At 42.1% G+C, this 22,837-nt stretch overlaps 1 protein-coding gene across 5 annotated transcripts in view; it reads right to left on the bottom strand.

Moving 5' to 3' along the window:
- LOC132827272 (lactosylceramide alpha-2,3-sialyltransferase-like) overlaps window positions 1–22,837 on the bottom strand; it is an 82,401-nt gene that overhangs the window by 20,878 nt on the left and 38,686 nt on the right. For all 5 annotated transcript variants that reach the window (XM_060843939.1, XM_060844015.1, XM_060844091.1 and 2 more), the window contains 2 exons: window positions 18,352–18,472; window positions 12,547–12,890 (listed from right to left, as the gene is read on the bottom strand). In XM_060843939.1, the coding sequence (XP_060699922.1) occupies window positions 12,547–12,890; window positions 18,352–18,472 (465 nt within the window). The remainder of the gene's footprint in view (window positions 1–12,546; window positions 12,891–18,351; window positions 18,473–22,837) is intronic.

Below are 22,837 nucleotides of genomic sequence, written 5' to 3'. Positions count from 1 at the left end.
CACTGATAAAGAACAAAGGTAAAGAATTAAGTACCAAAACCATTACTAGGGAAGTATTATCTGACAAGCTAACTGGGCGAAAGGTAACTAAGTCTCTGAGCATGCATTCAAGGATTCTGAAAAAGATTTGCTATAAAGATAGTGGATGCTTTGGTTGTACTTTTCCAAAATTCTTTGGATTCTGGAGAAGTATCTGAGAATTTGAAAACTTCTAAAGCGACACCATAGTTCAAAAAGCAAGAGGCAAAAAGTGGTGACTATGGGGTGACACGGTGGCTCAATGGTTAGCACTGCTACCTCACAACACGAGGGACCCGGGTTTGATTCCAGCCTCAAGCAACTGTCTGTGCGGAGCTTGCACATTCTCCTTGTGTCTGCATGGATTTTCTCTGGGTGAAGTTGTTTTGGAAGGGAGAACAAAAGACCAGAAAGGTTGTAACAAGGGGACTTAGGGGTACTTGTGCACGAAACACAAAAAGCTAGCACACAGGTGCAGTGAGTAAATAGGAAGGCAAACGGAATATTAACCTTATTTCAAGGAGGTTGAAGTATAAGAATAGGAAAGCTTTACTGCAACTGCACAAGGTGCTGGTGAGAGCAAATGTGGGCGGCACGGTGGCACAGTGATTAGCACTGCTGCCTCACAGCGCCAGAGACCCGGGTTCAATTCCCGACTCAGGCGACTGACTGTGTGGAGTTTGCACGTTCTCCCCGTGTCTGCGTGGGTTTCCTCCGGGTGCTCCGGTTTCCTCCCACAGTCCAAAGATGTGCAGGTCAGGTGAATTGGCTACGCTAAATTGCCCGTAGTGGTGTTAGGTAAAAGGGGTAAATGTAGGGGAATGGGTGGGTATCGCTTCAGCGGGGCGGTGTGGACTTGTTGGGACGAAGGGCCTGTTTCCACACTGTAAGTAATCAAATCTGTAGACAGTTTTGGTTCCCATATTTAGGGAAAGAATTTCTTTCGAGGCAGTTCAGAGAGGTTCAATAGGATGCTCACTGGTATGCGGAGATTGTCTTATGAGCAATGGCTAAACAGGTTGGGACTTGAGAAGAATGAGAGGTGATCTTATCGAAACCTACAGGATTCTCAAGAGGCTTGAGACAGGGCAAACGCTGAAACGGCGTTTCCCCTCATGGGAGAGTCTAGGACCAGAGGGAACTCTCTCTGAATTAAGGAATGCCGATTTAAGACTGAGATGAGAGAAATTTTTTTTAAAATTTCAGAGAGTTATGCAGGACATCTCTGCAGGAGTTCACGATTCAGTGATTGTAACACCACTGAATGTCAAAGGGCAGTGATTAGATGGTCTCTTGTTGATGATCATAGTCTAGGCCTAAACATCTTCAGTTGCCTCATGGAAGGAAGGGACTTTCCCTCCATCATAATGTCTGAAGTTTGCTGATGATTGCACAATGTTCAGCACCATTCACAATTCCTCAGGTATTGAAGCAGTCCAACAAAATCTGGATTATACCCAGGCTTGGGCTGACAAGTGGCAAGTAATATTCATACCACACAAATGCCAGACTATGACCATCACCAACTAGAGATAATCTAACCGCTGCCCTTTGCAATCACTGAAATCCCCCCAGCTAATCAACATTCTAGTAGTTATCATTCACCAGACACTGAACTGGACGTACCACATAAACAGTGGCTACAAGAGCAGGTCTGAAGCTAGGAGTACTGCCAGAAGTAACTTACCTCCTTACTCCCTTAAGCCTATCCATTATCTACAAAGTATAAGTCAGGAGCGTGATATAAGAATCTCCACTTACCTGGATGTGTGCTGCTTCCACAACATTCAAGAAGCTTGACATGATCCAGAATAAAGCATCCTGCTTGATTGGCACTACATTTGCAAGCATTCACTCATGCTCACTAGCAACAGTGTGTACTATCTACACCATGTACAACATAAATTCACCAAAAATCCTCAGAAGTACCTTCCAAACCTACAACCACTTTCATCTAAAAGGACAAGAGCAGCAGAGATTTGGAAACACCACTGCCTTGAACCTCCCCCCCAAACTTCCACAATCCATTCACCATCTTCACTGGGAAATATAATCACCGTTCCTGAGTGGACTACCTTCCCTAATGGCAATGTGGGTCAACCCATAGGTGGACTGCAGAGGTTCAAGCTCATCACCACCTTCACAGACAACTAGGGACAGATAAGTAGGTGGGCCAGCCAGCAACTCCCACATTCCACTGTCTCATACAGTTTCATTATTATATCCCTACTTTTGTATTCTATACTTCTGCTAATAAAAGGAGGACATTCCATATGCCTTCTTTACTATCTTATCTATTTGTGCTGCTACTTGTGGAGTTCCTGGCCCAGTGAAGCAGCTGAGGCTACCTCATTGAATGTTTAAGGCAAAGATAGATTTTTGAAAAGTAAATAAATTATTCAGGGTTATGGCAAGCGGGTGGGTGGGCAAGCAGAGCTAAGTCCACTTCTGTTCCTGTTTCTTATGTTCTTAAGGGATCTGTGCACTTGCACGGCAAGGTCTCACACTTCATCTACCCCACTCAGCACATTCCTGCTCATTGGGTACTCCCTTTCACTGTTCAACCTCCCTAAATGCAATACCTCAAACTTACAATTGAACTCCATCCGCCACTTTCCTGCCCACTCCACCAACCCAATTTAACATGTATTAAAAAAAAATCAGTCCCAACACAAAGCCATGAGGAACACCATTTGAAAACAGCTTTCCGACCACTTGCCTTGCTTCATTCCTCAGAATTGAGGTCATTCAGCAAATATGGATTTTCATTCAGCAAAGACAAAATGTTCTGAGGTGGGCAATAAAAGCAGTTTTGCATCATGAATCAGCAAATGGTCTGCCATCATCCCCCCACTTCTGGATTATTTTCAGGGAGATAGCTTGTTACCCTGGACATGAAACGTAATTGAAGTATCTAATAACAGCACTCTACATAACACCTGGGATTTCTCTCCAAGGCTGAAGCTTAGCAAATGGATGAAGATAGTTTCGAGAGCAGTGCAGGGATAGCTCTTCAATTACACCACTTCTCTAGCTCCCTGGTGCAAAAGGTGCATCAAGGGGCCACACTTGTCGCTACAGGCTATTCTGTGGAGGAGTAACGTTTTCAAAAGGCACTTCTATTTTGTCATTTACCTGTCTACATCTGAAATGCCCAACTCTCCATATGGCCTTGCCAGCTAGAGAACCACTGATTATCCAGTTGAGTGTCCCAATTGATTGCCTCTTGGGACCTCACCCAATCTTTTAATGGGGCACTACCTTGAAAATCCTTACATAGTTTAGTATTTCCAGTTTCCTGGCCTGCAATCCATCCTGAAGTCATGCTTGAAGCCCAAGAATGAAAAATCTTTCTATATTTATTTATTGTGAAAGACACAAAACCTAAAAATAGAGAATCAAAGAAGCAACATGAATAATGATCTTGAATTAGTATTTCAAGAGAAGCGAGGACTAGAGATTAATGCGACTAAAGTCATCAAATTGCCAAAATCTGATGGCAAACATACAAGCTTTTTTTTAAAATGACTACAGAAGGGGATCTAAGATGGCGGCGATCTGAGAAGATCACACTGCAGAGCTTTGCATCGCAGCAGCAGCAGGAGAGTCCTTTAACCCACCCAGCCCAGGTCATCAGGATTTCTTGGGGTGTTGGAAAGATTGTGGAGCCCCAAGAAACATTAAAAAATTGACTTACCCGTATTTTCAGCTGTCCAGAAATGCCTAAAAAGGGAGGACGAGCATCTGAGGCCGAGCCTGCAGCTCAGCCTGCAGCAGCCTCAGAGCAGATTACTCTCCAGGTCCTGGTGAACCAGCTCTCGAAATCTCGTGAGATGTTGGGGAAACAGATTGAAGATAAGCTGGCTCCAGTCTCTCTCATGCTACAGAAGCATGAGCAGCAGCTGGGAGACCTGGAGAAGAGGACGGCTGAGGTGGAGCACAGGGTCACAGTGGTGGAAGCTGATGCCAATTCATTCAAGGAAGAGATCCAAGCCCTGAGGACGCAGGTTCGTAATTTGCATGACCATGTGGATGATCTTGAAAACAGTGGCAGGAGAAAAAACATTCGGATCATCGGTCTGCTGAGGGTAAGGAGGGTGAGCGGCCTACAGAATTTGTTGAAGATTGGCTTCCGAAGTTCCTTAACTTGGAGACTGGCATGAGAGGATTGAAGATAAAGAGGGCCCACTGGGTCGCAGCACGGAGGTCGGGTCTGGGTCAACATCCTCATCCTTTCCTGGTGCGGTTCCATCATTACCGGGATAAGGAGAGAGTCATGGAGGCTTCCAGACTCCAGGGGAAGGATCCAAAGGCCCTAATGTACGAGGGGTCTAAGATCATATTTTTTCAGGACTTTTCAGCGGCGGTGATCCAGAAACGAAAATCGTATGATGGTGTTAAGAGAAGATTGAAGGAGCTTGAGATTCAGTACTCCCTGAGATATCCCGCAGTGTTTCGGATATCCTTAGTTGGATCCATGCATCTCTCTGACACATCGGAGAAGGCAAGAGACTTTGTGGACAAACTAACCTAAGTTAAACAATTGTAGTATGTATAAATATTGTTGCTTGGGTATGCATTTATCATTCTGTAAAAGAAATGGAGGAAATCCGGTTGGAGCTTTGCTTTTCCCCTTTTTTTTCCTCTATTGATAATAATTTGGTTCAAACTATGTCTGGCAGTGTTAAGATGTACATTTTAAATTTCTAAGTTAGGACATACCAAAGGATGGGTGGGGTATTTATTCCCCTTTTTTTTATAAAAGAATGTTTTTTTTATTCATATTGATATTCTATGGGGTGTTTATTCTTTTTAGCTTGTGCTTGCGATGCGGCTCTAGCTGGGAGAAGTTAAGGTGGTTGAGATGCCTATTTATGGGCAGTTCAGGATGGGTAGTTGCCCCCTCCGGGCAGGGGGTGAGTTCCCCTACTCAGCGCTAATGGCACTTTATATGTTGGTTTGTTTTCTGGTTTTTGTTGTTTTGTACTTTTAATAATTTTGTATGGTTGTTAAATGTAGTGGTTTTAGTTTATGTAGTTTTTATATTTGATGGATCATGCGACACAAAGGCTCAGCAATTTGTGGTTCGGGTTCCTCCTTTTGGAATTTAAATGTAATTGCAAAAGATTATGGCTAATGATTTGATTAAATGGTGTACCTGGAATATCAAGGGAAGTCACTCACCAATTAAGAGGAAGAAGGAACTCTCGAGTCTTAGAAAGGAGAAGGTGAATATTGCTTTGTTACAGGAGACACATTTGGATGACAAGGAGCATCTGAAATTACAGCAGAATGGCTTTGACCAAATTTATTTTTCATCATTTAATACCAGATGTAGGGGAGTGGCTATATTGATTAGGAAAAATCTCTGATTTAAATTGTTGGAATGTGTTAGAGACACATACAGGAGGTTTGTAATTCTTAAAGCCTTGATAAATGGGGAAGAATATGGCATTTTAAATGTTTATTGTCCCCCAGCTCATCCTCTTAAATTCTTGGTAGATGCTTTTTCTAAACTGATAAGTCTCAAGTCTTGGCACATCATTATCGGGCAGATTTTAACTGCCTCATGGACACCACAGTAGACCAGGTTGCCTAAAGGTCCCTCGAGACCCTCTGTACAAACTAAACAGTTATTGGGTTTGTGTGGGGAATAAGGATTGGTGGACGTCTAGAGGCGTCTCCACCCTACAGGTACGGATTTCACATTTTTCTCCAATCCACACAGATGTCACACAAGGATTGATTTTTTTCTGACCCCTGCAGTAACCCTGGATCTGGTGGCATCCTGTACGATTGGTAATATTGCCATCTCTGATCATACTCCAGTGTACCTCATGGTTAAAATTAAGGATGTTACAGTGGATTCAAGGACTGCAAGTTTGTGGAGTATTTCTCTAGGGAATTTCGGGCATTCCGAGACATCAACATAGGCTCGGTTGATAGCTCATCTGTTCTCTGGGAAACTGCCAAAGCCTATGCGAGAGGGTTAGTTATTTCATATTCCACAAGTAGGAAGCGGCAGAAGGGTGAGCAGCAACGTCTCCTTGAAGCACGGATGAAGGCAGCTGAGAAGGCCTATTTTGACAGACCTCGTTGGTCAAACTACACAGGATTACGGCACTGCGGTCTACACTAAATCCCGTGCTCACGCAGATGGCAATGAAGGAGCTGGCTTTTGCAAAGCATGGTGACAAGCCAGGTAAATACTTAGCATACCTTGCCAGAAAGATAAGTGCCCCACAAACCATTACGGCGATTAGGGAAGTATCTGGGAACCTAACATGTGATTCTAAAAAGACTAATGTGGCATTCCAGATATTCTACTCTAAATTATATCAGTCTGAGAATTGTGAGGAGGGGCAGCCAAAATGTAATCCTTTTTTTTTGAGATCTGAAGCTCCTACGTGTGACTCCCGAACAACAGTCCTTTCTCAATGCCTCATTATCAGAGCAAAACGTGCAGGAAGCTGTGAGGCAGCTTCAGAATGGAATGGCACTCGGTCCTGATGGACTTCCTAGTGAATTCTATAAGGAATTTATAAGTATACTGTCAGGCCCGATGCCGAATATGTTTAATGATTCATACAATCATGTTTGTCTCCCACCATCACTTATCCTTAAAAATGGGAAGGATCTGGAAGACTGTGCTTCATACAGGCCCATCTCGCTCTTAAATGTGAACTTTAAGTTCTTTTTTAAGGCTCATGCGTTAAGGCTGGAGACTGTGTTACCTTCTATTATTATAGAGGATCAGACGGGCTTCATAAAGGGTCGCAGATCCTCCAATAACATTAGGAGGCTGCTTAACGTAATTCAAGCATGCCAACAGCAGTCAATACAGGGATTGGTGATTTCTTTAGGTGTAGAGAAGGCATTTGACCAAGTTGAATGGCCGTACCTTTTCTATACTCGAGGCCAGTTTGGTCCGGGCGAAGTTTTCATAAGATGGGTAAAGGTTCTCTACACTGTACCTCTCGCTGCGGTCATTACCAACAGGGTACGTTCAAGCAGTTTTAATAATTCTAGGGGCAGCCGGCAGGGCTGTCCCCTTTAACCATTACTTTTTATGTTGGTGATTGAACCGTTGGCAGAGGCCATTCGCGGGGATCTCAAAATATCAGCTCCAGAAGTGCGGTCAAAACTACATAAGATCTCGCTGTATGCAGATGATGTTCTAATTTTTCTTGACAAATCCAGCAGTTTCAGTGCCTTGCCTGATACAATGCATTCACGCATTTGGCGTTTTTTCAGGGTATAACATTAATTTTGCTAAATCAGAGGCCATGCCTATAAGACCATAAGACATCGGAGTGAAAGTAAGGCCATTCGGCCCATCGGGTCCACTCCGCCATTCAATCATGGCAGATGGGCATTTCAACTCCACTTACTCGCATTCTCTCCGTAGCCCTTAATTCCTTGTGACATCAAGAATTTATCAATCTCTGCCCTGAAGACATTTAGCGTCCCAGCCTCCACTGCACTCTGTGGCAATGAATTCCCACAGGCCCACCACTCTCTGGCTGAAGAAATGTCTCCGCATTTCTGTTCTGAATTGGCTTTATGAATTTTCTCACCGTTTAGAAAGTAGTCCATGCGTGTATTCTTTTTTCCAAAGTGCAAGACCTCACATTTGCTCACATGGAATTCCATCAGCCATTTCCTGGACCACTCTCCCAAACTGTCTGGATCATTCTGCAGCCTCCCCACTTCCTCAGTGCTACCTGCCTGTCCACCTAACTTCGTATCATCGGCAAACTTCGCTAGAATGCCCCCACTCCCTTCATCCAGATCATTAATATAGAATGTGAACAGCTGCGGCCCCAACACTGAACCCTGCGGGACACCACTTGTCACCGGCTGCCATTCCGAAAAAGAACCTTTTATCCCAACTCTCTGCCTTCTGTCAGACAGCCAATCCACAATCCATACCAGTAGCTCACCTTGAACACCATGGGCCCTCACCTTGCTCAGCAGCCACCTGTGTGGCACCTTATCAAGGCCTTTTGGATGCCTATGGGTGGCCTGGCATTTCCAGTCTCATGGTTGGGTCGGATAGTACTTATTAAGATGAATAAGCTCCTTCGTTTGCTATACCCTGTACAGATGCTCCCCCTGATTTTCAATAAACAAACATTCAGGAGACTGAATAGTTGGTTCAGCTCCTTTATCTGGCACCGTAAATGGCCCCTCATTAAAATAGTCAAACTGCTGTTGCCTCAGACTGGGGGAAAGTAGACCTTCCGGACATTAAAAATTATCAATTAAGCTCGCTTTTGACCTCTAAGTCATTGAGTTTGTGGGGACCCTCTTTCAATATGGCTAGATATCGAAGTCTCCCAGGCAAGGTGCCCCCTTACCAGTTTGCTGTTTTTGGACACGGTGAGGACAGTTAGGGAATATTGCCATAACCCAATAGTCATCAATACTGTTAAAGCATGGAGGGCAATTCGGCAGAGGGAAGGTAATATTGGCAAAACGTCTTTGTTTACACCTTTAGTGGGTATGCTGAGTTTTCAACCAGGTATGATAGATTCAGGATTTAAACATTGGGCAGCTAGGGGTATATCTTGCACGGGTGATTTATTTGAGAGAGGTGTAATGATGTCCTTCGATCAGTTAGTACAGAAGTACGAGTTACCTAATAGAGACCTCTTTCGCTTTTTTTCAAGTTAGGGATTTTATTCAAAAAAGCACCACACTTGACTGATCCCTACAAATCTGACATAGAAAGAGGGGTACTAAGGGCTAAGAATACACTCTCTGTCATTACTCGATATCAACAATTGCGGGGTGCCACCTCAGAGGAGTCTGATCGACTCTGCAAGATGTGGGAAAGAGAGCTGGGTGTTGAAGTTTCTTCAGAGGCATGGGAGGATATTTGGGAGAAGGCAAGGAAGTTATCAATTTGCAATAGGACCCATGCTTTACAGTTGAAGGTTCTCCACAGGGCCCACTTAGCCCCAGACCATTTGTCAAAATTTAAACCAGGGGTATCTTCAGCATGCCCCAGGTACAAGGTCTGTACGGGTACTCTTACCCATTGTCTTTGGTCTTGTGACAGGCTTCAAACATATTGGAGCGCTGTAGTGGGTGCAATGGAGAGGATTTCAGGTGTAGGGGTGGAGAAGGACCCTATTTCGCTCCTTTTGGGCCTACCCATTATATTTCCTGCAGACTCGCATAAGGCAAAACTTTTCAATATTCTTACCTTCTGTGCAAGGAAGAATATCTTGCTAGGTTGGATATCAGAAAACTGCCCCAGGCCTGTCGGGTTGGCGGAAGATTGTTATTGAGCATATTCTCCTGGATTTTCTCACAAATATAGTACACCACAAAACTGAGAATTCTAACAAGACATGGCAACCCTTTTTGAAACACCTGGACACAGATTTATCTGCCACACTAACAAGGGCTTTTATAAAGCCGTAATGATTGTGTTTCATGAGTCCAATATCCAGGGAGGAGAAACTGTGAATGTATGAGTGTTTTGTTTGGCTGGGCTGAATTATTATTATTTATTTGTTATTAGGTATTTACTTAGTTAGTTAAATAGCTAGTTTAGGGTTTTTTAAAAAATTTTATACTTCTCTATATATGTTTATACATTCGTATAGGAAGGTGGATTGGGGAATTTTTTTTATTATTTGGGTTTAGTTTTGTACTATTTTTGTACTGTTTTGAATTGCATTGTAATATTTGTTGTTAATATTTAAAAATCTATTTTTTCTTAAATAAAAAAATTATAAAAAATATTTTTAAAATGACTACAGAGATATAGTGGATGCATTGCTTTTCATCTTCCAGAATTCTTTAGATCCAGAACCACTCAAAGATTTGCAGATAGCAAACATTAGCTTGGCAATCATGAAAGGAACGAGAAAGGAGGAATTATAGCTAGTTTGCCTGATACCAGGAGGAGGAAAAATGTTTCAACTTATTATTAGGAACATGATAGCGGGGATGAAGAAAATCTTAAATTATTAACAGCACAGAGTTGAGATATATTTATTAATATATTGTCACCGTTACCCAGGTACAGTGAAAAGTATACAATGTCACCATGCTCTGGCGCCATCTTGGATTACTGAATAAATTATATAAATTATAAAATTCTGAATAAATTGATATTACTGAAACAGCTTCAGAAGTTCATCTTTCCCGCTCTGTAAACTTCAGCCTTCTCTGTTCCTCCAATCGTTGCTGTCTGACATCATCCCCATAGTCCTGGCAATGTGTTATTTTTCTGGTAGCGTCATCACTTTCTGTGTCCGCCGTCTCCTAGCTAGAGACAGTCATGCTACAGTCATGCCTCCTCTGATGCGGGACATCGACCAATGGGTCCTGGCTCGAAGTTAACCAATAGGTTCATCTTCTGATGCCACCAAAGATGGAGTGGGGCTAGAGATCGCGGGGCCCTGGCCTCCCACAAGAGGACATCAGAAAACAGCCCCAAGGCAACCAAAAGCCACAAAACATCATCAAACTACTCAGCTCAAAATTCAACAATGAAGCAATGTGGATGCATCTGGACCATTAGTGATTGAGCCCCCTGCTCAGGAACAGTTATCTGCTGACCCTACCACCATCTTGCTAGAGTCGATTATAAAAGATTCAACTGCAGAGCACTTGGAAATTGGCGACAAGATCAGAAAATGTCAGCATGGATTTATGATAGGAAAATGGTGCTTGATAAATCCTACCGGAAGTTTTCAAGAATGCAATCAGTAGAGTTGAAAAGGGGGAGCCAGTGAGCATGTTTTATTTGGACTTTCAGATGGCTTTCAATTTGGTCCCGCGAAAGAGATTAGTGCGTAAATTTAGTGTATAGGATCAGGGTATTGTACTGACATGGAAAGACAGTAAACAAACAGTTAAAATAAACAGGTCTTTTATCAGGTGGCAGGTAATGGTAACTAAATGGAGTAATGCTGGGATCAGTGCTTGGACCCAGCTATTCACTGTGCATATATTTTATGATTTAGAAGAGGGAATTAAATACAATATCTCCAAACTTGTAGCCAACACAAAATTGAACAGGAGGGTGAATTGTGAGGATGCTGCAATGTGATTAGATTAGATTACTTACAGTGTGGAAACAGGCCCTTTGGCCCAACACCGACCCGCAGAAGCGCAACCCACCCAAACCCATTCCCCTACATTTACCCCTTCACCTAACATTATGGACAATTTAGCATAGCCAATTCATGTAACCTGCACATTTTTGCACTGTGGGAGGAAACCGGAGCACCCGGACGAAACCCACGCAGACACAGGGAGAATGTGCAAACTCCACACAGTCAGTTGCCTGAGGCAGGAATTGAACCCGGGTCTCTGGCGCTGTGAGGCAGCAGTGCTAACCACTGTGCCATCGTGTCACCCACAAATTGGACAAGTTGACCACGTTCTCAAATGCATGGCAGATGAAGTATAATGTGGATGAACACAAGGTTATCCTCATTCATAGCAAAGCTAAATGTTATTAACTGGATGGGGAGAATTTGGAATGGTGAAGGTGCAACGTGACCAGAGTGTCCTTCGACACCAATCACGAAAAGCATTCAGTTGCAGCACTTGGGAAAATAAGGTAAATGGTGTGATGGTCTTCAAACAGAATTTGAGTAAGGAGCAGGGAAATCTTGCTGCGAGGATACCTGGAGTATTGCATGCAGCTTTGGTCTCCTTATCGGTGGAATGATGGCTGACTGTGGAGGGAGAGCAAAACCGATTCCTGGGATGGCAGGACAGATATATGGTGAGAGACTGACAGGACTATATTTACCGCAGTTTAGGAAAATGATCACGGGATTTCATAGAAACCTATAAAATTCTAACAGGACCAAACAGGGTAAAAACAGTGGAAGCCCAGAACCACAGACCACTGTTTAAGCATTGGAGTAAGCCATTTATTAGAGATGAAGGAAATGTTTTTACCCAAAGTGGTGAGTCTGTGGAATTCTTTGCCACAGAAAGCAGTTGAGGTCAAAATATTTAATGTTTTCAATGTGTAGTTCTCAGGGTTAAAAGGGATGAAGGGGTATGAGGAGAAAGACAGAAAAAGGTACTGAGTTGGATGATCCACTATGATCACATTAACTAGTCCAGTAGATGCAAATGATCAAATGACTGGAACTCCTCCTCCTCCGACCTTCCCTCCCTCCTGTAAAAATGCTATCCCTTACCCCCAATTTCTCTGCCTTCGCCACATCTGCTCCCAGAATGAGGGATTCCACTCCAAGAGTACTAGGTTGGAATCACGTGATTCTATATAACAAATCTGTGTGCCAGCTAATAATCAATATTAACAATCTTTGAATTAAACTTCCTAAATTTCATCGAAAAAACTGGTAACATTACATTTAGACACATTCAAGCAAAAACTGGTGCAGATATGATGGGCCAAATGACCTCCTCTCCACTGCAATAATTCTGGCAGCCTACAAAAAACAATGTCTTTCAAATATTAAATCATTTGAGAAATGTTTCCTTGTGTATGATCAATGTGCATAAGTAGGATATATTCCATACCTGATAACAACATCAAATCTATTCAAATATGGTCCAAGACCTAATCCTCGCAATATTCCACCATTTCCCAAGACAATACAGCGCTTGCAGCTTTCACTTTCTAGTTCTTCTGGGAGAGATATTGTGGGCATGACATCCATGATCTGGTGAAGACGATTTTGGTGAGTGTTAAAACCAAATGGAGTAGTATACTTGAATACAGATTCTCGTAAAATGGAATTCCTGTCCAGGAAAGGACGCATGTTGATGTCATATTTTTGAGGAAACAAAATATTCATCTCTTGCTGGACATAAGACTTACGACATTTTTGCCCTAACACCTTTGCAGCATATCTCTGGGCATTCTATAAAAGAACAAAAAAAAAGTAATTAATATAAGAACTTAAGATGATCAGAAATAGGAACAAGAATATGTTCTTCAACCTGGCAGCAGAGTGGGGCGCCCGTGCCAGAGATTGTCTGCTCTTCCACGGTTTATTTTAATTTGTTTCTTTTTTAAATTTTTAACTTGCTCAGATGAGAATGGGGGAGTAGACTCCCAGGCTGGAGGGCCATCATGGGGAGGCAAGTCCCCCACAAAATCAGGCACAGCTTTGGGAGTTAAAGCTCAGCACAGTCTAGAGACCAAGTACTACCACAGACCGTAAATTAGAGTTTTTAAACAATTTTTACTTTTAATTTTTATGTTGGACATTTTTTACAATGTACCAAATACTTAAGTATCTGTTCCTAGGTATCTTATACCTAAAATGGCATCCTAATTGGTGACATTGCAAACTTTTCACCAAACTCATTTGAGTGCAAGTGTGGGCATATGAATAGAAAGGGTTCCACAGGACATGGGCTACGTGCTGGCAAATGGGACAAATTAGGTTAGGGTATCTGATCGGCATGGACGAGTTGGACCGAAGGGTCTATTTCTGATCTGTACATCTCTATGACTATGGAAAAAATGAGGACTGCAGATGCTGGAGATCAGAGCTGAAAAATGTGTTGCTGGAAAAGCGCAGCAGGTCAGGCAGATTTTCCTGCTCCTTGGATGCTGCCTGACCTGCTGCGCTTTCCCAGCAACACATTTTTCACCTCTATGACTATGACAATAAAGCTAAGTCAATAAAAAAGGTCATTTGCTCTGAGAGCCTTCTCCACCTTTCAACAAGATGCAAACCATTAGATCCAAGGAATTTACCAACTTTTACTTCTATTATCTTCCACAGTATAATTTTTCTCACAAGTTTAGTAGTATTTAAATATCAATGCCAATATAATGCTCGGATCATAGGCTATACCTCCCAAAGACCAGTGGATAATAGCAATCAACATATCCCTTTGGCTGTTAGTGACAAGCGAGGTACGAACCATACGCAACCAGTCAGGGCTTGCAAAGCTCAACACAATGTCCAACATGTGTGATTGGATAGCATTTGTTAAATAATTCTGAGTGTGAAAAAAATTCCTCAGACAAACAAATCAGTTAGGCATACAGCACGAAAGACACAGCTGACTTTGGAGAAACCAGTGTGGGGGAGCTCCCATCAGCAGAGCAGCTAAATGGCTAGTTTTTCCAAGTGTAAACTCACTGCCCTTTTTTTTTGTAAACCTACAAAGTGAGTAGAGTGGGGTTTTTTTAATTATATAATTTTATTGAGATCTGTCTTTTGATTAAACTTTAAAAATATATAACGTTGGCGCTAAGTTAGCATGAAGCAGTGTTTTCAAAGCATTATGACAGTGCGACTTTCTGGGTCTGTAGACAGCAAAGGTATAAATTAGAGTGATTGCTCTTCCTGTCAGATGAGAGAGATTAGGAAGAATTTCTATGTTAATGAGGATACCTGCAGGGAGTTAGTTTGGTTGCAAATGTTATTGGATCGCATGGGTTGGTTGGAGCAGCAGTTAGAGGCAATTTACAAGAGCTAGGGGGTGTGATGCATGGCAGGAAGGAAGATAAACCAAAGATAATCAGGTAGATGGGTTACTCCCAGGAAAGGTAGGTATGTAGTGCAGCAGTCTCCTGTGGCTATCCACATCTCAAACATGTATGCCACTTTGGAAAATGTCATGGGGAGCGATGCACTCTCAGGGAAATATAGCACTGAAACAGGTTTCTGGTACGGAGACTGGCTCTACATGTGACCAGGGGCATGTCAGGTTCCAAGCGACTGACTGTGATAGGGGACTATCTGCCTGGTTGTCCTATGTAGTATTTCATTCAGTCACTGGATAGAATCAGCAGTCTACTAACAATCCATCTTCATGAACATCAACTAGCCATTAAACGACATGACCAGCTGTCCAGTAGCTATACACACAGACGACAAGGCCCACAAATTCGACTGGGACAACACAACAATAACAGGGCAAGCCGAAGGACAGCCGGAGAATTTCTAGAAGCATGGCATTCATCCACAGACTCCATCAATAAACACATGTACCTAGACCAGATATACCAACCACTGCAATGAACAAATGGAAAGGCAATTCAGATGCTACAGGAACAAAACCAAATAAATTCCAACTGACACAGTACGGCAGCACTTCACAGGAGGCTCCACAACACTGAAAGATGTCACCTAGAAAATGGGACGAAACATCTGCAAACCAATTTCCCAGCTCTGGGAACATGCCCACAACAACTGCAAACAGCACCTGAGCTACAAATCTTTCGGATATCTGGTCAGCATGAAGGGTCTGTTTCCATGCTGTAGGACTCTAAAGTTCTATAGTTTAGGAGTCCTAGACTCTATAGTTCTAGGACTCTAAACTACAGGCCAATAAGCTTAACATCTGTCAAGGGAAAGTGCCCGAAGGTGGTTATAGCATGCTACTTACAAAATCTCAAATGCAACCAGGCACGGTCAACATATTTGACAAATTTTATTAGAGGTCTTTGAGGAAGGAACAAGCAACGTTTTTAAGAGGGAGACTGTGGATGTGCTGTAATTAGATTTCAGTTGACAAGCTTCAATCTCAAGGGCCAATATGTAAAACAACTCATGGGTGTATGAGGTAACAAACTGGCATTGGTCAAACATGACATAGCTAACAAAGATATGATACAAAGATAGTTAAGAAATTAAGTTGAGAATGAGATACAACAAATCTGTAAAGAGATAAAGATGATAGTTAAGTAATTGGGCAAAAACTTTAGAAGATGGAAATATGGTGTACTAGTCTACTTTCAGGGAATCTAGAACTAGAGGACACAATTTAAAAATAAAGGATCGCCCATTTTTGATGGAAAAGAATTGTTCTTTCAGGTGATTGTAGATCTTTAGAACTTTTTTTCCAATTCACACTAATGTTACTACTGGACTGAAATCTGGCTTAATAATTCATGTTTTACTTTGGACTGATTTGGTTTAATAAGGTCTGTCATTGCAGACAACATTGCAAACAGATAGCCTTAAATCTTTTTCACTGCAGCATTCAAGGTTGAGAGATCTTATAGAGATTTATAAAATTCCAAGAGGGATGGATAAAGGTGAATAGCAAAGGTCTTTTCCCTAGGGTGGGGGAGTTCTCGACTAGGGGGCATATTTTTAAGATAAGAGGCAAAAGATTTAAAAGGGACCTGAGGGGCAGCTTTTTCACAGAGGATGGTTCATATTTGGAATAAACTGATAGAGGCATGTACAGCTACAACATTTAAAAGCCTTTTTAGATAAGTACACGAATAGGAAAGGTTGAGAGAGAAATGGGCCGAATGCATGCAAATGAGACTGGCTTAGTTTGAGATTTTTTTTAAACAAGTGATTAAAATGTATAGTCCCAAAACACTAGAAATCTCAAAAATCACCCTTTGCACAGTACACACCAGAGGATCCATATCACTAACTTTAATTTTAGCCAATTTCATTCATTTCACATGATGTCAAGAAATGGCTGGATGCTCTGGATACTGCCACAGCGATGGGTCCTGATGCAATTCCTGCAATGAAAGCTTGTGCTTCAGAAATTGCCACAGCCCTAACCAGTTCCAGACCAACTATAGCATCAGCAAGTGCCATTGTGGAAATTTCCCGGATATATTCTATAAACAACAAGCACAAGAAGTACAACCCAGCCAATTACTTCTCCATCAGTCTACTTTTGGAAGCTGTCATCAACAGTCAAGCAATTACTTGGCAACACGTCTCTCATTGCCTATCCATTTGTGTTCTGCGAGGGCAACTCAACTCCTGAATTAATTATAGCCTTGGTTCAAACATAGGCAAAAGAGCTTTACTTCGAGAGGTGAAATGGCAGTGACTAACCTTGACATCTTTGGCTGCAGGCGACTGACTGTGACATCAAGGTGACTCAGCAAAAGTGGAGTCACCATAAATCAGAAAGAAAATTCTTCCACTTGAAGAAAAATTTTCCATTCATTGGAGTCATCCCTGGCATGAAGGAAGATGGCTGTGGTTGAAGGTAGTCACATCAGCTCCAGAACATCTTAGAATCACAGAATCCCTACAACGTGGAAGCAGGCCATTCAGCCCATCGAGTCCACACCAACCTTCTGAATAGCATCTTACCTAGATCTATCCTCCGACTGTATCCCTGTAACCCTACATATCTCATGGCCAATCCACCTAACCTAGACATCCTTGTCCACAATTTAGTGTGGACAACCCATTTAACTTGTACATCTTTTGACTGTGGGAGGAAAGTGAAGCACCTAGAAGAAATTCCTGCAGACACAGGGACAATGTGCAAATCCACACAGAGTCATCCAAGGGCAGAATCAAAGCCAGGTTTCCAGTGTTGTGAGGCAGTGATGTTAACATCCCATGAATAAACTAAAAATCCCAATTTATTTAATTGAACTGACTCCAACTTCTGGGATGGAAAATCTTATAGCTTCTTTCACACATCAAAGTTTAAACGTACATTGCTTCAAATAACTTTTTCACCTTTTATTTAAGGAGAATATCAGTAAACCTCTCACACTAAGATAATTAGCATACACAATTTCACTCATCACCTTTTGTCAAAAGTACTGCTTTATACATCCATCTTCAACCAAGAGCTTGTACAGAACAGTTCAAAATCAGAACTAATACATGAAGGTCTCACTCTTGTTAAGCTATGAATGTTACTCCTAAGCTTAAAAAAAAGTCCAGAAAGTTCTAACAGAAACCTTGATATACAACTGTTTACCTTGTTAGATAGCAAATACTTCTAGCGTACACAAAAACCAATTTGGACTGAAGGCTACCTCAACCCGTTTAAAACGAAATCACCATGGCTAATGAAATACGTAGACTCACAAAAACGTACTATTTCAAAATTCAAACTTCTTCAAATCTAAACAAGGTTAATAACTGCTATTTCAGCTATGACACAGCTTTAGCTGTGGTAGACAACATGTGGCACAGTCCTGCCCACCACTGGGTTAATACCAGCAGTGACAGGATAAAGTATTTTATATGGTTATTAAATAAACATTTAAGGCTGTTAACTGGCAGTAGGATGGGAAGGTCAAGAATAGGAATTCCTGCATGAAAACTTATTTATAAAGGGACAGCAAGGTTCAGGTAGTCCACCATCTATACTAATTACATGGCCTCCTGGTCTCAAAGCTCACTACTGGCAGGTCACAATTTTCCATCAATAAAACTCAGAATCTTGCTTGATGCCCATCTTAAACAAAACACTGACAGTATATTGATTACTGGAGACCATTTATTTAATGTGGGATGTCAACATAAAACATACTGCAGAATTTTTCAGGAGAATTTTAAAACATGATATCTGAAGAGGCCACACAAAGGGTTATATACATTTTGAAAATGGCAAACATATTCCAAAAGCACTCACCTCTATTTTTTCAACATTCACAATGTATAAGCTCCATATATCATCATTCAAAGAATGTGGAAACAGAAACGTGCTGAGAATTCCAAGAACAATGTAAGACAACACAATCACAATCGTGAACCTACAAAAGATAAAACCATAACCAATTAAACAAATATCTGCATTCATAATGTTAAATTAATATCCGCTGCTTTTCTCAGAAATTTAGTGAGTGGATTGTTGTAATTGCATGCTTACTTACACAACATATAATTGCACTTCCAAGACTGGTAAATTAAGTAGGTTCCATTTATGTGAAGGCAAAAGTGAGGACTGCAGATGCTGGAAACCAGAATTTAGATCAGAATGGTGCTGGAAAAACTCAGCAGGTCAGGCAGCATAGAGGAGCAGGAAAATTGACGTTTCGGGCAAAAGCCCTTCCAGCACCACTCTGATCTAAACTCCATTTATCTGAAATCTTTTTTTAAAATTCCTTCTCAGTGTGGGTATTACTCAGCATTTATAGTCTCCTCTACATTGAGGAGAGACAGACAGCAGACTGGGCTTTGCAGAATACCTATGTTCCATCTGCAGAAGTGACCCTGAGCTTCCAGTTACCTGTCATTTCAACACATGTTTTCTGGCCAAAGTCTGTCTCAAGCTTTGCTGGAGCACTGCAGCAAGCCTAACACAGCTGGAAACACAGCACCTCAGCTCATCACAAACAACTTATTGTTAGCCACTAATTGTTTCAATTAGCAGCTATTCGTTCTCCCAGGCTGAGAAGAGAAGATAGCAACAAGATTTGGATGTCCTTGAATACCATTCACTGAATGCAAGCATGTAATGGGGGAGGAAAATAGTATGTCAACTTTCAGCGCAAGAGAATGAGGACAGAGTAAGGATGTCTTGCTAAGACCAAACCTGGAGACTCCTCATCCAAAACTGTTCTGGTAATGAAGGGAGTTCAACGAAGTTTTACCAGAATGGTTTCTGGAAATTCAGGACTAATGTGTGAAGAGTTACTTGATCGTTTAGGACTATATTCACTGGAGTTCAGAAGAATTGGGTGGGATGGTCTTACAGAAGATTATAAAATCCTAACAGGACTGACAGGGTAAATGATTACCAGAGTATCCATAACCAGGGGTGACAGTCAGGTCAACATACAGTAGGCCATTTATGACCAAGATGAGGAGAAATTTCTTTACCAGAGTGGTAAGCCTGAGTAATTTTCTGACGTGTGGAATTTGAAGTGCTTGTAATTAAGATTTAGCATCAGTTTCTGTTAAATAATGTTATGCAGCAAGAAAATGTGTAGGAGTAGAACACCATCTTAGAAAGTGATCATACACATGGGAGTGTGAAGAACAAAGGAAATAAAGTAAAAGCTAAGTGTGTTCAGATCTGCATACAACGTGACACCGCACTCAATAGGCGAACATTTATATAGACAGTGGGTAAGCCTTTAGAGTTTTAGATTATCATATGGTATTATGTTAAATGACCATTGAAGGCAGTAAATTAGAAGCAACAGAACCCTTCAATTGGGTAACCGTTGAGCAGTTGAGGCAGCTAAGGCAAAAGTCGCAACAAGACCAGAGTATCAGATAGCAGCAAGGCAGTCACAAGCAGCCCTGAGCATCAGGTAGTAGCAACTTCAATTGTACCAAAGGAAATAAATATAGTACATTTAAACAATGACACAAAATAAAGAAAAAGTGGTGGGAAGAACAAGAACACATATGTGCCAATGGAAAGGATGATAGCATCAAGTTGCATTCAGCAAAACCTCACAAAAATTATCACCGAAATGGACAAAACAGGAGGGAGGTCAAGGTAGGCATAAATGGAAAGGTAGGAGTGGTAGTATGGAATGGGAAGAAACTTATCAAAACACTGTCAACAATGCCTGGTGGGTGCCCAAAATAACCGGGGAAAATGAATCAAGGTCCATATATCACAATAGCCCAGACCCAATAGCCAATGACAACAATCAATTTCATAGGGCCCCAGCCAATGGAACAGGGAAAAAAAAAGTTTGAACAGAGGGCCAAATGGCCGGTTCTATGTTGTGCCAACCTTTTATCCTACCCCAAGATCAGACTAACCTCCATACACTTCATTGTACCATCTTCCATATGCCAATCGAAGAATCGCTTAAATGTCCCTAATGTATCCAACAGTTCAGTTTGGTAATTGTTCAAGGGAGCTTATCCTGCACAAGACTATGGTTGAGAGTGTGTTGTTGGAAAAACACAGCAGGTCAGGCAGCATCAGAGGAGCAGGAAAATAGGCGTTTCGGGCTGGAACCCTTCATCAGCCCTTCATATTCCTGAAGGGCTCTGGCCTGAAATGTTGATTTTCCTGCTTCTCAGATGTTGCCTCACCTGTTGTGCTTTTCCAGCAACACACACAGCTCTGATCTCTAGCATCTGCAGTCCTGTCTCCTATGCAAGCACCATGTGTCACTGAATGTCAGAAGAGGTAGTCTGAAGATGAAGGTCACTTTTGGAATGGTGTGTGCAATTCTGGTCTCCTTCCTTTCAGAAGGATGTTGCAAAACATTAAAGGGTTCATAAAAGATTTACAAGGATGTTGCCTGGGCTGGGGGATTTGAGCTATAGGGAGAGGTTGAATAAGCCGGGGCTGTTTTCCCTGGAGCGGAGGCTGAGGGGCCAACCTCCCATCTACAGAATCCATCTTCCAGGCCCGCTGTCAAGGAAAGGATGCCAGTATTCTCAAAAGATCCATCCCACCTTGACAATGTTTTACTACAACCTCTACCACTGGGGAGAAGGTACAGAAGCCTGAACATGCACCAGCCGGTTTCGAAACAGTTTCTACCCTACTGTCATTAGGGTCCTGAATGGATTCTCAAACTCTTAGCATTCGCCCGTACCTGTGTTTTCGTTTTTGCCACTGCTTACCTATTATTTACTTATCTATGCTATTTAACTATGTGATCAGCCTGTATTGCTTGCAAGACAAAGCTTTTCACTGTGTCTCTGCACATGTGACAATGAATTAAGTTGAATTTAATGAGGGGCTTGGACAGGATAAATAGACAAAGTCTATTCCCTGGGATGGTGGAGTCCAGACTGGAGGGCATAGGTTAAGGTGAGAGGAGAAAGATTTAAGAGACTTAAGGGACAACTTTTTTCACGTAAGAGATACGTGTATGGAATGAGTTTCCAGTAGAGGTGTTGGAGGCTGGTACAATTGCCAAATAAAAAGGCATCTGGATGGTTATATGAATAGAAGGGTTTGGAGGGATATGGGCCAGGTGCTGGGATTAGATTAGGTTGGGATAGCTGGTCAGCATGGACGACTTGGATTGAAGGGTCTGTACACCTTATGGCAAAAATAATGAGAGGTAAATTCAGATCAGGGAACTCTTTTAGAGGACCAGTGATTAAGTTGCAGCAAATGATTAAGGCAACACATGGCATTATGACCGTAATTATTAGTTAAACTGTGCATAAGTGAAGGGTAGTCACGCAAGTTTTTTTTCCCCAGGCCTAAGGAAAGTTGAAACAACCTCAGCTAGTGCTTTAGCAAAGGAGAAGCAGAAAATTCAGCTCATTAAGTAACCTGGTTAAATCTAGTTCTTCATGCAGGGTAGGCCTAGAGTACATGGAATGCTAGCTACAAAGAGTGAAATATTGGGAGCGAAGTTAAGTGTGGGAGTTTCGGAAAGTGGGAAAGGTAAGCATTGCTGTGTCTTGTTTCCCTTACTACTTCCACAGGTCTATTGGGTTCGGGAAAACACCAGATGCAACAGTTCAGAAAGCGAGGGGGAAAAAAAACAGGAGCAGCTGAGTAAGTCCTGTTGGTCCTGAGTAAGTCCAAACTATCATTTTGTAATTTAAGCAAGTGTACGCACTTATTGGTTTATTTTTTAATTAAAAGGTCTTCCAAAGCTTTTGAAACTTATGGATTCAGTCAAAAAAAAAAAGAATCGTCAAAGGTGCAGATGGCAGTCAGTGGAGTGGCATGCTCCTTCCGGCAGATGTGGAGATCAGGGAGCAACCACACATCTCTGGTGACTATGATTATAAGAAGTGTTTAGCTGTAGCTCATCTCAGACCACGTGGATTGGTTTGAGTGGCAGTTGGACAAACTGAGGAGCATTCAAGAGGCAGAGAGTATGATAGCTCGCAGCTTCATGGAGATGGTCACATCATAGGTTCAGTCAGGTATTTGGGTGACTGCCAGGAGAGGTAGGCAGGAAGTGCAGGAGTCTCATGTGGCTATCCCTCTCTCAAAACAATTATACGGTTTTGGATGTTGTTTTGGGAATGTGGGGTAGGGGGTGCAGCAGCCAGGTCTTTGGCACCACAACTGGCAGTAAAGCAGGGGGTATGACAAAGTCAAAGTGAGCAATTGTGATGGGAACAACCTAGTCAAGGGCACACACAAGCATTTCTGCAGCCACGAGCAAGTTTACAGGATGATATGTTACCTCCCTGCTGCCAGAGTCAAGGACATTTAAGAACAGTTGCAG

Source organism: Hemiscyllium ocellatum, chromosome 1 (genome assembly GCF_020745735.1).
Source record: "Hemiscyllium ocellatum isolate sHemOce1 chromosome 1, sHemOce1.pat.X.cur, whole genome shotgun sequence".
Taxonomy (NCBI): domain Eukaryota; kingdom Metazoa; phylum Chordata; class Chondrichthyes; order Orectolobiformes; family Hemiscylliidae; genus Hemiscyllium; species Hemiscyllium ocellatum.
This window is presented reverse-complemented; position numbering and strand designations above follow the sequence as displayed.